This window comes from Poecilia mexicana, unplaced genomic scaffold (assembly GCF_051168715.1).
Source record: "Poecilia mexicana isolate PSO_F unplaced genomic scaffold, ASM5116871v1 scaffold_7, whole genome shotgun sequence".
NCBI classification, from domain to species: Eukaryota; Metazoa; Chordata; class Actinopteri; order Cyprinodontiformes; family Poeciliidae; genus Poecilia; species Poecilia mexicana.
In genome coordinates this window covers 4,282,975-4,297,115 of record NW_028263376.1, presented here as the reverse complement: position 1 = coordinate 4,297,115, position 14,141 = coordinate 4,282,975, and the positions used below count along the sequence as shown (strand labels likewise).

The 14,141-nt window shown below is 37.1% G+C and overlaps 1 protein-coding gene across 1 annotated transcript in view; it reads left to right on the top strand.

The window, feature by feature from the left end:
- The window catches only part of LOC148158248 (copine-8-like), a 35,140-nt gene extending 23,323 nt beyond the window's left edge, over positions 1-11,817 (top strand). The window contains exons 3-4 of the mRNA XM_088006892.1: positions 3,803-3,849; positions 11,710-11,817. Of these exons, the coding sequence (XP_087863018.1) occupies positions 3,803-3,849; positions 11,710-11,817 (155 nt within the window). The remainder of the gene's footprint in view (positions 1-3,802; positions 3,850-11,709) is intronic.
- The last annotated feature ends 2,324 nt before the right edge of the window (positions 11,818-14,141 follow it).

Genomic DNA, 14,141 nt, shown 5'->3' with positions numbered 1-14,141 from the left:
GACACTGTCTTACTTTCGGGGAAACACGGTAGTAACAATAATAATAAAATGAGCAAACATTAACATTAGATATTGTCTTAGTTTTGCTTTTAATTCGTTGCCTAAAACCAGCGGGAGTTTGAAAGCAATGTGCCGGGAGACGGTCGTTCTCTCTCGGCTTAACGAGCCGCTCCGCCCGGTCAACTGACAGAGAGGGCGAGACGAGCCGGCGGCTGGAGGGGAGCGATAAGTCTGAACACGTCCGAGCATGTTTGTAATTAAGCTATATGTTAATAAACCGAGCGCATAATTCAGGTTTACACAACTAATTTATCGCCTAATAACTTTGCAAAAGTTATTTTATTTTCAAAAAGCATAATATACCCACATTATTAAAGCTCTGCTCGCTCTCCTCCGCCATGACTGCTGGTGTTCGAACACGTAGCCTCAGCCCGCTGAGGATGCGCGCGCATATTGCAAAAATCAGGGGACAAACCGTCAACTACCTTTTCTTTTAAAACTAAATCGATTTTTAAAAAATTGACTATGTTAAGTTACGAACAAATATGATTGAGGTTATATTAAAAACTGAATTTAATTTACTTGACAAATTGTGCCCTTCCCCTTCATCTATTTTTTCCCCAACATCCGTGTTGTAGCAACACCGAAGCTCTTTGTCAGAGGAACCTACCGTAATAAACATTTTAAATAACCATAAAAATAAATATCAAACATGTTTGAAATAAATTCAATTTATGTATAAAATTCTATTAACGTTGAAACTTTATCTTCTTTTTACTTACCATGTCTTATTTTAAAGTAGAGGAGAAGTCCGATATGCAACGTTCACAGTCATGTTGAAAATGGAGGCTTGTGAAGAGGGGCGTGGCTTCTTCCAAGTTTCATCTTTAACCCAACCGTTTGGGTAAATCTACCCACCCAACTCCTGGCCCAACAGAAGTGTGCAAGATGTAGACTTCCGATAAATTTCTGACCCAACTCATGAGTTATGAATTTTGACCCAATATTTGGTCAAACTAACCCAACCTATGACCCAACAGCTTCAACCCAGAAATTGGGTTATGAAAATAACCCAGCATTTTTTATTGTGTACAAACAAATACATCCCTGTAAAATTATTGGCAACTCTTATTCTATTTTTATTGAAGGTGGACAAAGAGAAAACCTTTGCATTCTGAGGAAGAAATGAATTGACCCTGTAACATAATAAAAATGTTAATACATAACAATAGTTCCACTAAGGACTGGTTAAGAACCTCATGGGTTAACTGCCACCCAAGAAAAACACCTTCATACACTTCAATGTATGAAGGTGACTCCGGTATCCTCATGACAATTTGGGGTTTTGACATGCTATGATGTGTCTTCAAATGTTTTATCTTCTCATAGTTGACATTTGGACTTGTCTATACTGTTGTCTCAGAGAGGCATATGGCTACAGAAAGCATCTAACTACAGGTTTCTCAGCTAAGGGGGCCAGACTGCCTGTCCAGGCCCAGGTTGTCCAAATGTCTTCATGTTTTCTTCTCTTTTATTCAATTGGTGAAACAAGGTTGGTTGTTCTAATTATTCCAGCTAAGCCACATTATTTTGTCAGGGATAAAAACAAAATGTATTTGACACAAATATGTAAAGCTTTTTTTATTGCAGAATGCAAAATGCTATTAAGTTGGGGAACTACATTAGAACTTTTTATGATTTATGGTCCATTCAGAATGAGTCATATTTACTTTTTGTATACCCATGCTGCATACAGTGTTCCTGGGTTTAGAGGGACAGGGAATTGACTTGTCGCTTAGCTGCCATGTAGCTGAGCAGCTCTGCTCCTTCCTTTTTCTGTCACTTCCCATAAAGTGCGCAGTCAGTCAGGTCCTCTAGACCTTAACTCAAATGAATCGGAGTTTTCCTTCAGCCTCTACCGCCCCAAACTCTTGATGCACCATGCTCTTACATTTTGTGGTTTTATTTTAGAGGATAGGAAATTGACAGGCTACACCTTCCATTTGTTTTTACTTATCTTCCCCTTTGTTCAATTAAAATGTGAACATGCAAGTCACGAACTGATTAGCCTGTACTAATCAGATTTACAAAACCAATTTAATCTGCAGCTTCCCGCATGGTTACTTTGTCACCAATGTGACAAAGAAAAGATTTTCTTGTGAAAGCACCGACCAAAAAGATCCACTGCCTGCCCCCCTTATCTTTCTTATTGCACCTCTCTTAATTGCTCATTAGGACAGTAAAATTTGGTTTTAATCACTTTCTAATTTAGACGATCAAAAGTTCATTAGAGCTAATGTCCAAACTTCAAACGGGCACAAAGTGGCTGATGGTGTCTAGACACAAATGACATTACTTGGCCAGGATGAATGCACATCACATTAAAGCTTTTAATGAATGTTTTTTTTTTGTTTTGTTTGTTTAAGCTCTTCACTTAGATGTTTTACATCGTGCATAAACTTTAGCAAAAAAAAAAAAAAAGTAAGCAAATTTCTTTTCATTATATTTTGCTAGAATAGTGCTTCCTGGCAGTGGTGGGTACTGCAAATTGAAAAGTTAGTTGCACTAATCCTAAAGTGCTACAATGACATGGTATTTAGTGGAAGTTAATGCTAAAGCGCTAATTTCAACCCAAATTAAATCTGCCCCTGAAACAGTACAAACCTCAAGCACCAATGATGTTTTGAGATGATAATTTACATGTCTTATAATGTCTGTAAATGTTCATATCTGGTTCTCTACTGTTTGTGTTAGATTTTTTTTCCCTCTGTTTCTTGTCTGAAATAAAGTTCTTGAGGGAAAAAAGTGCGGTTTTGAATTTTCTACTGAAAGTCTACAAAACTGAAAAGTAAATTAGCGCTTTAGAATGTATCTGAAAAAAAAATGAATTTAGGGAGCGCTATGTATGCTAACCGTTTCACAAGTTAGCAAATGCGCTAATCAAAATAAATAGCTCCATTGTTACCAGTGTTAGTGAAAGTGAGCCCACCACTGCTTATTTGTTATAAATCTTAGAACCTTTGAAAGTTGTTTTATTTTATTGTCAATAAGGGATTTCAACTTGAATCACATAAGAGCCTTAGCAGGACTTGGTAAAAGTCGATAGCATTTGATTCAGCTGTACCAGAAGCTCAAACAAGAGTCAAAAGCAGAATGAGCTTTTTAATGTTGACAGATTTTTTTCATGACAATAACCTGAGTACTGACCCATGCTTCTCAATCCACAAATGCAATTTCCATAGAGATGTGGTGAAGGGGAAATAAACCGACTTTCAGACATAAAAGATTCATTAGCGCTTAACATTGTTATTTAAGACAAAGCAAAGCAAAAAGAAAGAAAGAGCAGGTACTAATGCTCTTCCTTTTTCATTTAGTTTACATCCTGATCATGTTTTCATTTTGTCCAAATGGTTCCCTTTTATTTTTGAAGTTATTCAAATTATTAGGTAGCAGCATATCTGTGAAGAAGTCTTATTAATTCTGCTCTGTTCTGCTGGTTTGCCAGAAGTTTAATAATTTAGGATCCAGTATGTTCTCATATTTACCACAAATAGGAGGAGGTAGGAGGTAAGAAAACTAATTTCCTTAAAGGGTGCTGGTTTGGGTTTTAATAAAGAATTGTTTACTCACCTCCAGCAACAACGAAGGTAATGAAATTGGAATTGAGAGCCAATGTTTTGATATCTGCCAGGTGCTGCAGGTGCCAACATACAGAAACCAAATGGGCTTTTTTGCTACAGCTGGAACTGTTTTTATTTTAATCCCCATTTTCACCTCTCTCTTCTTTCTGCTTCTCTTCCAGTGGTTGTGCTATATGTGCAAGGTGTGGGAACCAAAGAGTGGAGGGAGGTAAGTTGAGAAACCTAACATTAATATCTAATATCAGAGAATGCTTTCTGTGTATAAATGATGTAAGGGAGATGGGTTACTAGTCCAGAAGTTGCATCTTAAACTGACAGCTTTCCAACTTTGGGCAAAACAAGCAACAAATTCCTGTAATACCTGGCCCATTCTGGTGAGGTAAAAGGTTGACAAATCCCAAATAAAAAGGACCTGCTGATTTTATTGTGCTACACCAAATTAACTGCTGTCATGACTGAAGGGAAGAAGAAAGATAATAATTGTATTGCCCTCACAAATAAACTCATAGCCATTTGAAGCCAGACTTTTTTTTTTAATCAGGATCATGTTCGATCGATTTATCTCGGCTTCTGTGAGTTTCTTCATGCTCTTATGTGTCACGCATTTTTATGTTTAGGCTAAGTTTTGATTTTTCTTAGCCATCTGAAATCCAACTTTGACCACATTGTGTTATTGAAGGCACTGAGGGTTTTTTTGGTTGTTGTTTTTTGTTTTTTTTACTGCTGATCCACTCCCCATGACTTTCTATTCCACTTCGAAGGTCCTAATCAGAAACCCGGTACAAACTGTGCCACAATTAGTGGAGTAAACAACTTGTCACCAGCTGTACACACTATGATACTCTACTTTGGCAAATGCTGTACAATTAGAGGTCCAAGCTTGTGGAGACAAAGGCTGCATCCAATGGAGCATGGAACTCTGTTCAAATAAATAAGTAGATGGATAAATAAAGAAGTTGGTTTTTCTGAGAGCAAAATTTTTTGTTTTATGAATTTAAATATGTGTAAGCCATACTGGAAACAACCTTGCACCTTTCTTGTATGCTTTATCACACGTATGCCTAATTTTCTGCATTATTGCAAAAATTACAAAATCTGATCAGATCTCCAACTTGAATGTACTCTTTTAATATTCTGGAAATTTGCATATCTTCCGTAAAGATGAAACCAGAGTGAAGACGGGTGACCATGAACAATCAGAAAGTGTTGCACAAAGTATCATTGCCTCAACAGGTAACTGGATGAAATTGATCCATTGAAAACATAACTCTAAAGCAGTGTACTGGATTAGGAAACATCAAAAATTTATGTAAAAGATTTTAGCTTCAGGTAATTCCCTAAAGCTAAATTTTCAATATCAGAGCAAATACTCAAAGTTATACCTTTTGAACAACTTAACTCTGATCTGTGAAGGGTAATATTTTTAGGATAATACCTTTAAAGAACCATGAACATTTGATGCAGAATAAATCATCTTATATACTTACTTATACTGTCTGGTCGTCAATACGACAGATGGGACAGAAGACAGAAGCAAATATCTCTCATTAAAGGGTTTTCAAAGCAATGTGAAACTTCTACACTCATCCTTCTGAAGTTTGTTTGTACTACTCATGTTTATTTGCATTGAATATTTCTTGTGTTGTGGTGACGTAAAGGACAAATGAACTACCTAATCCACTTTGGTGATTTTTTGTTTTTGATATTAACTCATTACTAAATGAATACAGAGCTTCCCCCAGTGTATCATGAGCCTGGCGGGCCACCAAGCTTTACTTGTCCACCCACCAGACTAAGCCTTGTTTGCTTAATTAGAATAGAGTTTTTTATACATCAGTATCGGCCAATTAAGTCAGATTTATGGTTGATGCATTGAGCTAGACATGAGCGGTACTGTCCCCCACCGGGCCCTTGGTCTCGCACCCTATTATGAATTTTTGTAACTTTTAAAATTTTTTGACACAAGATAATGGCAAACATATGTATTTATACAACTTAATTTCAACTAGCTATTTATCACTTGGACGGTATCTTTTTCTACTAGTCTGTACACAGTTTGGCATTGGTTGTCAGTATAACAATTAATCTGACATCTGACATTGACAACAATAACCATCAATCATTGATGTACAATAAAGGGAGTCAAACCTGAAGTAGACAATTCATGGGTAAAAAAAAAAAAAAAAAAAGAATATTGTATTGGTTGTCACAACTCACAAACTTGGGTCTTATATTTGTCACCATTATTTCTTCACCTTCCCTTCAGCAACACTGCGGTTTGTTTACAGTGTAATGTTCCAGTATGCCTCGCCATTTTTTATTGTTGCAGCTGCTGGTACATCAGAACTCATGACACATAAAGCAGCGGCGTTTGGTGCTCTGTGAATAGAATTGGCTTGTTTTCCCCAGTCATCACATAATTTGATCTCTGCATAATTATTCGGAGTCTGGGTTTTATTGGTGATCTACAATTGACACATAGTACAGTCTTTCGATTCTAAACTAATGCCAGATTTCCATACACAACCTGCCACTGCTTTCACCTAGGGTTTTATCGCTCCGGGCGTTTTTGTGGATACAGCCAACAACTCGACATGTTTCAGCTCGGGACCGTTCTGGTCTCCAACCACACCGTTTGTTTGCTGCAGGGGGTTCTGCTGGAGCAAATCCCTCTCCCTCACAGCGCTCTGTGGCAGGTGCTTTATGATGCTGTTTCTTTCCAGTTTCCTCTCTGGTAGTCAGCAGTTCTTTATGTGCTTACAGCCCCTCGCCCCACATCCCCCCCACTCACTCTCATTTCTCAAACTTTTCCTTGTCAAGTTTTGTGCAAAGGATTGGAAAAATTCTTAGAGTAGGGGATGATGTTAGTCAACCTGAGTCAAACCTGAAGCAAGATGTTTGCTTTGACCCTGTAAGTAAGATGTTGAACTTAACAGCATCTTTAAAAAAGCACCATTGACCACTGCGTTTTCAAACAGTGGCTGCATTTACATTACAAATGTGCACAAGTCTTTGGCAGTATTCCGCTAATGTCAAAAAATCACAATTTTGCAATTGCAGTGTTTCCATTAAATTAGAAATGCACTTAAAATCATACGTGAATAAGTTGATACACGCGAAAACATGCCTCACCATCAGACTGCGTCTGCTTCCTGATGTCTTTTTCTCCATAGTTTTGCACCAGTAGTAACATCCTGTTGTTGACAACGCGACTCGTGATGCCATAGAAATGTTACCAATGCAGTTTTGAGAAACAAACAAGTTTTGATACGGATTAAAAAAAAAACAGCCTCAACCTAGTGGCAAAACCTTTTATAGATAAATGTGTTTTTTGAAATTATTGTGTTTCTATTGAGCGGATTTAGTTTTGAAATGTCAAACTGCCCAATTAGATGGCCAATGGAAACAAAATCTGCTGATAAGTTAATACTTTACAAGGAAAGCTGATGCTTCACCTTTCAAATGTTTTTGTTTTTTTTCCAATGGCTATAGCATTACCTTAAAAAATAATGCTGTTTTAGAGATTTAAAGATTTATTCTGGGAAAAGTATTGGGCAACAAAGTTGATCTGCAGGAATCCACCACAATACTGCTTTAAAATATATATATTTAATGGCTCTTATTCACAACAATTTGCAAAAGAGAATTAGAATCACTGGAAAATAAAAGTATTCTCAGAAGTCTCAGTTCTCGGCAGAGGGATGCAGTGAGGGTCTTAAGGTTTGGAGTCAAACCACAAACAGCTGTGTTGAGGACTAATTACTTGTGTGTGGGGGACCTGCTTTACCTCTATGCCACCCCACACACTGCTGCTTTTACTTGCTGATGTTCTGTCCTTGCATAACAGAATCCTTTCACTTCAGCTGCTGTGTTTTTGTTCTTGGCTGGCTCCATAGCAACGTCTCTCAACCCATAACTTTTTCCTCAGCGTTAAGACTTGTGATCAGGACTTTATTTACAAAGGACAGTTGACCGTGACTTCCCACAATCAAATGGTTATAAGAAGATGGTAAAAAAAATAAAAAATAAAAATCTGAAATTGGTTTGAAATTCTTAGAAAAATCTGGTACCTCATAGAACTAATTTCTAAGGCATTGTTTAAAGCAGAACGCTGTCTGTGTTTTTGGAAGCTTATTGGGGAAAAGCTCCACATTTAGAGTTTAGATGAGAAAGCCAAGGCACCTTGAATCTGCTGTAGTTTTCATGCCAGGGCACTAGAAGGTGCTGTGATTTTAGTATATTGTCAAATCACGTGTGCTTTGTTCCCTCAGGGTTCAATTCTAGGACCGCTATAGAAGTTGTGCGGTGAAGCGACAATTGCTTGTCGGTCTCAAACTAATTTGGACATCATATTTTGAGCTCGTATATGTAGATGTAGAAAAAGTTTCAACTTTTGTTGATACTGTCGCATTCTGTTTGTTTTACCCTGTGTGGCAGACAATCTTCACTTTTTGCTGTCGTTTGTTGCTTCCTGGTTGCAAACTGGACGTCTTTCTTTAGAAAACCTCTTTAAGTTGTGAATCTCCAATGATTTAAACTTCCCTTTTCTACAAAATAAAACAAGCAAAAACTGATTTCTTAAATAATCAGAATTACTGTATGTTTAGGTTATTGCTATAAATAAATAAAATCTTAGAAATATTATGACCTGAGAGTACTTTTGAATTGACAGTTTTGACACGCATAACAAAACGTGTGGACGGCACTGCCATAAGACTTCCTGCTGAAACAAAATGGTGTCTGAACTAACATTAGCCATTTTATTTTTTTACTTTGTTTTGAGAAATTTCACCAGGTATATTTCTGGTTAGACTGGATGTTAGCTGCATAGTATACCAAAAGCTAATAGTCAATTACAACAAATTTCCACTCACCCAGTGGCAGTTATAAAGTACATTAGTGTGTTATATTAGTTGAATTTATTTAAGGGATATTTATGTGAGTCATAATTACTTTTCTCTTGTAATGTAGGTGGGGGCAATCAGCTCTATCAGCAAATGCTGTTTAGCAATGTGTGTAAGCAAATGTTTTGGGAAAAGATGAACTGACTTGCCCATGCTCCAGGGCCATTCATCAGCAAGTATGTTTCTGTCAAATCACACCCACTAACTCTTGAAAGCTCTCTACAAGGACGACTCTGAACGCACTCTACCACTGAACGCCATGCAGGTCTTACTGCTGTCGACACATGCTTCGGTTTTAAGCTTTTATCTTTTATGTTTATGTAACAGTTCCTTTAGCTTAAGCTCAAACTTTTCCATTTAGTAAATGTGACAGGCTTCCGTGAGAACCTCAGTTGAATTTTAATAGAGACCATATAATCATTTCATAGAATCTTTTCATGATAGATAGAAGATGTCTCTTCTGCACACATCAATACGACACCCTCAACAAGAAAATCCTTAAATTATATTTTATTTGGAATAAATCTTTTCATAAAATATTAGAGAAAAACATTAAAGCTTTATTTTTTGTGACATGTGTTATCAAATTTGGCACAAAGATATTTTTAAGCTTACTTTTATTCAAAGTTATAATTTAAAAAAAATAATGAAGTACCTGAAATATTAAGGTTTAGAAAACTGTAGAACAGATTTATATTTGGTGTTCAGTTTTGGGATAAGCAATAAATCAACTTTGTTCATATCACCAGTTATTAGGTTAAGGGACGATTAATTTTTCATACAAGGTCAGACTGGTTAGAGGAGCTTTTTTTCTCCTAATGAATAAAATTCTCAATCAACCATGTTAAATGGTATAGAAGATTAAGTTCTGTGATGTTGGCAAAAGAGGGTAATAAAAAGTAATTACCAACAATGCCAATAATTGCTCCATTCATAATCTCTTTAAAAAAGAGACTTTATAAAATTTTTAGTAACAATGCTAACATTTGAATTTTTTGCCGTTAAATCTTTGACAATTTGCCAAATGTGCCACTAATAATGTTTAGCATTGCAGTATTCAGTGAGTGAATAAAAAAGAATACTAAACATTGAGAGCATATTTGAAAAGAAATCTTAATTTTTTCATATTGAACATGTCCCAAAACATTTGCTGGTTTTGTTGTATTCAAAATATTATTGCATTTTCCTTTCCCCAAGCAAGGTAAGGACTGTACATATATACATACAGTTGTATGAAAAAATCTTAAATATTTCAAATCACCAAACAAACATTACCATTGGATAAAAATAGCCTGTGTATATAGAAGAAGCAATTTTCAAATGATAATTTCATTCATTAAGGGAAAAAAGCTATCCAAACCAACCTGACCCTGTGGGGGAAAGTAATTCCCTCCCATGTTCAATCATGCATTAAATGTGATTAAACTGCACTTTTAGAAAGCTGGGCTCAATTTCACAAGGCAAACTCAGGCGTGATTATTACCTGACTTGAAGATATGATAAAACATTATAATGCTTTATCATATCTCCGATGGCTGAAATATCCCAAAAAACAACTCATCTAAAAAACAACAACAAAGAAAAACAGTAGAAAAACAAAGTTATTAATTTGAAAAGGGCTACAGGGCCATTTATTTGACTTTGCAAGCTAAATGTGAGAGCCATAACCTACAACTGAAAGACAATGGTAAACATTTCCAGGAGAGCTCAACAAAAATTCAGCTAAGGTCAGTGCTCAAGTTTTAACAATAAGGAAGAGAAATGGGACTAAATTGGCCTCAGTGGGAGAGTTCCAAGGTTAAAATCACTGCTGACCAAAAAGGACATGATGGCTGTCTCACATTTATGAAAAAAAAAATCTTGATGATCCCCAAGACTTGGGGGAAAGTATTCTGATTGACTCAAATGTACCAAGACGCAGCTTTTGAGTGGTGTAAACAAAGTATGGACTTAAATCCATTTGAGATATTGTAGTATGACCTTCCACACTTGTACTCAAAAAATATACAACATGTCTGATTTAAAACTTATTTAAGACGAAAAATGGGACAAATTTCCTCAGTGGTGACGCTGAAGACTTGCTAGTTACGCAAAACTCTTGCGTAACTAGCAAAAGTTTTGCTAGTTACGCAAGCAAAACTAGCTAGTTTTGCTTGCGTAACTAGCAAAACTCTTCTATGGGTGGCACAACTAGACATGAGGTTTAAACAATTACTTTTCCACATAGAGCCAGCTTGATGTTTAATAATCTGAAATATTTGACAAAAACAAAAACTGAAGAGGCTTTTTCAAAGCACTGTGCACAGTTCAGTTTGCAGTCTCATCACTTTACTGATACAGTACATGCATTAGGATGGCAAGTGTACAAGTAAAAATCTCATGAATCTATCCAGTGTACACAGGCAATACTGGCAACATATACAGGCTTTTCAGAGAGCCATACTTGCCTTCAGACAATTAAAACATTTCCAATGGTGACAAATCAATTCCCTAATTTGCAACAACAAGGCGCCGATTAACCAATCTCGTCTCTGAAATTATTAACCAAACTGGTCCCCCAAGGCCAAAAATAGAAACAAAGCAAACAAACATCATGGGACTTTCCTGCCGAGATCGATGCAGCGAGTACTTCTGAGGTCCGATGCACCTCCCTGTTCGGTTTTGGTAATGGATAGGCTGGGGACACAGTTGATAGCACGGATTATGTGCGCCGGCCTCTGAAGACACGAGTCGAGGTATTGAGGCTGTGGTGAGGCAGTGCCAAAATCAATAGCTCATTACACGGTGCTGTCGGGCCAGACCTGCGAAGGCAAGGCCGCAACCCACGGGAGGATTAGCGGTGTGATTGTCAGGCTGATGGAAAGACGCCATGGCTCTGGAGGGAAGATGGGAGCAGGCCTTACTGGGCACACAATGGGGCGGTGGGAGATGATCACTCCGATGTACCTACCCTGATTTCTCTGGGGTCAGAGACTTTAGCACAGACTCCTTGGCATTATGCAGCGCAGTCTCATATCTGTAAAATAGATTTTGTACCCACAGATTCTGTTACAAAGGATTTTTCTATCCAGTTCTTTAACTACTTTCTCCTCTGTCTGTATAATGTAAAATATCAACTATTGAATCAGTGCTGATAATAATTGAAGTCTTCTGTCTTTTGCAAGTTTGGCAGGACAGAAGTTATCGACAACACCCGAAATCCCGATTTTGTCAGGAAATTTGTGCTGGATTTCTTCTTTGAAGAGAAGCAGAATCTAAGGTTTGATGTGTAAGTATTTACTTGTCACCTTTTAAAAAATAATTCTCACCTTGAAAACTAGATAAAGGTACAATAATAAAATTAATAAATAATAGTATTAATGCTCTAGAGTGAACAAGCTAAGGTTGACAGCAGTACTGATCTCAAAACAAGAATACTGTAGTACTGGACATGTACTAGCCATGTTCCCAAATGGTTTAACCTTTTTTTTCATTTGCTGTGGAGAATTTTTTTTTTCATAGTGAGAAATTTATCCTCAACTTACGACTGAAAGAAGTAAAAAGAAAAGTATAATTTCCTGCTAGAAACACCAGACATCCACATTAAGTAGCAATATCTTGGTTTAGATGTTAAAATGTCACTTTCAATAAACCATAATTCACAAAGTTTTAGTCTTTTGAGAGTCCTCAGTTTTCTTCGAAGTGTCCTCATATTGATTTGTGCTTTGCAGATACAATGTGGACTCTAGAAGCTGTAACATATCCAAACACGTGAGTACACCATGTGAAACTAGCCTAAAGTCAAAAGACATGGGGAGTGATCTCATTATTCAGAGAATTATGTTCTGTTAAAGTTTGTTTGCAGTGAATAAGACTCGATAGGGATTGTTAAGGAAGAAAATTATCTAAATTGGTTAACTTTGGAAAAAAGTTTGGCTCTCTCTTCCTCTGGATCCCAGGTCCTCTCGGCGGGCCACGTGTAGCCACAAGGAAAACAACAATGCGTGTTGACGTCACAGAATTACAGAGTTTAATCCAATATAAGACAATGCATAAACTTACAAGTAAGACAATGCACAAACTTACACCAGAAACTGCATAAATGGAAAGCAGGAAAGAAAGAAAAGCAAAGACGTGCAAAGACATCTTTGGAGAGTTGCAAGAGCAAATCTAATTTGTTACTTCTGTGTAGAAAGTTTTATCCTCTTGTATTTAATTTATTCAAATAAGGCGTATCTTTGCTCCTCCAACCAGGAGCTATCTCTGACCCTCTATCTGAAGCCAGAAACCCCTGCCGTGTTTACGGCCTTTCACAGATGAATGTGAAAAGCTACAACTTCCACTGTATTGTTTTCTCACAGACAAAAGGCAGTTCAAACGATCCTAGCAAACCATCTGCTGTAACTACAAGTAAAATAAAGGTCAAAGAGCCAGAATACATTACTAATTTCAAACCACAATTTAGGCCATTTGAATCAAGACATATTAAGTTTTAAAACTAGCTTATTTTAAATTTATTTTCTCAACAGGATTCAATATGAATTCCATTTCAATTTATTATGTTCCAGATATGCCCCTTGACCCTTTCTTCATCTATTTACTTATTTGTCTTTTCTCCTTCTAAAATGACTCACTTCGTGGAGCAGAAGGTGAGTACATTTGCCTACAGATTTTTGACGTCATGACTCATTGCACTTTGTTCATTTCCATTTTCATTTGTCATCATGTAATTTTGTGACGCGAGTCATTTACTGTGGTTTATATTGAATTTTCTCCCATTCTTTCATTTTACCCATCTAATCGCGGACAAACGCAGACACCCGGAACGCTTCTCCTGTTGTGTTGCACCACATTTTGTCTGTCTGCATTTTCTCAGTGGCTCAGGTAAAAGCAACTTTCAGAACCGCACTTCAAAGCGGCTTTTGTGGTTTCTAGACTTCTGTACTATGGCACATCGTGCGCGTCGGGTCATTCACAGAGGCCGCACACACGTTTATTGTGCTGGGACTCACACCTACGGTGGACCTCGTGCCCACGCAACGCAAACATCAGCGCTCTGCTCTTGATGCTGTGGGGTGTGTTTTATTACGCCACATCGACTCTACTTGTGATGTTGCCACATTCTTCTTTATTTTTTGAAGTGTGGCGAGGTTGTAAACATAAAAATCTCTTCCTCGCTGACCCTTTCTATCCTGTTTTGATGACATTTGCTAAAAATTCCAACAGGCAGCTGAGTTATGCAGCTCTTTGTAACATCTTGACATCGTTGGGTTAATGCATTCAAGCCTGCATATGCGGTGAAATTAAACTGTAAAGTTAATGTTCAATTTAAAATTGCCCTTCACTAAAGATGAGATTGAACTTTAATGGCTTTAATATCTCCGTAACAATCCCCATCAATTTTACACTTGTTCGTAATTGCTACTGAGCTTTTTATCTCTAGGATTATCCCCATGGTGTTAACGGGATGAATCTCCTCTTCCTTGCTTTCTTAGAAATAGCCAACAATGTGTCAACAATGGTCATTATTTATCCATTATTGTAGATGTCGGGAAAAAAAGACGAGTACATTTCCACCAAAAAACTCAGACATTTTTAGATTAATCTCAGAAAGGTT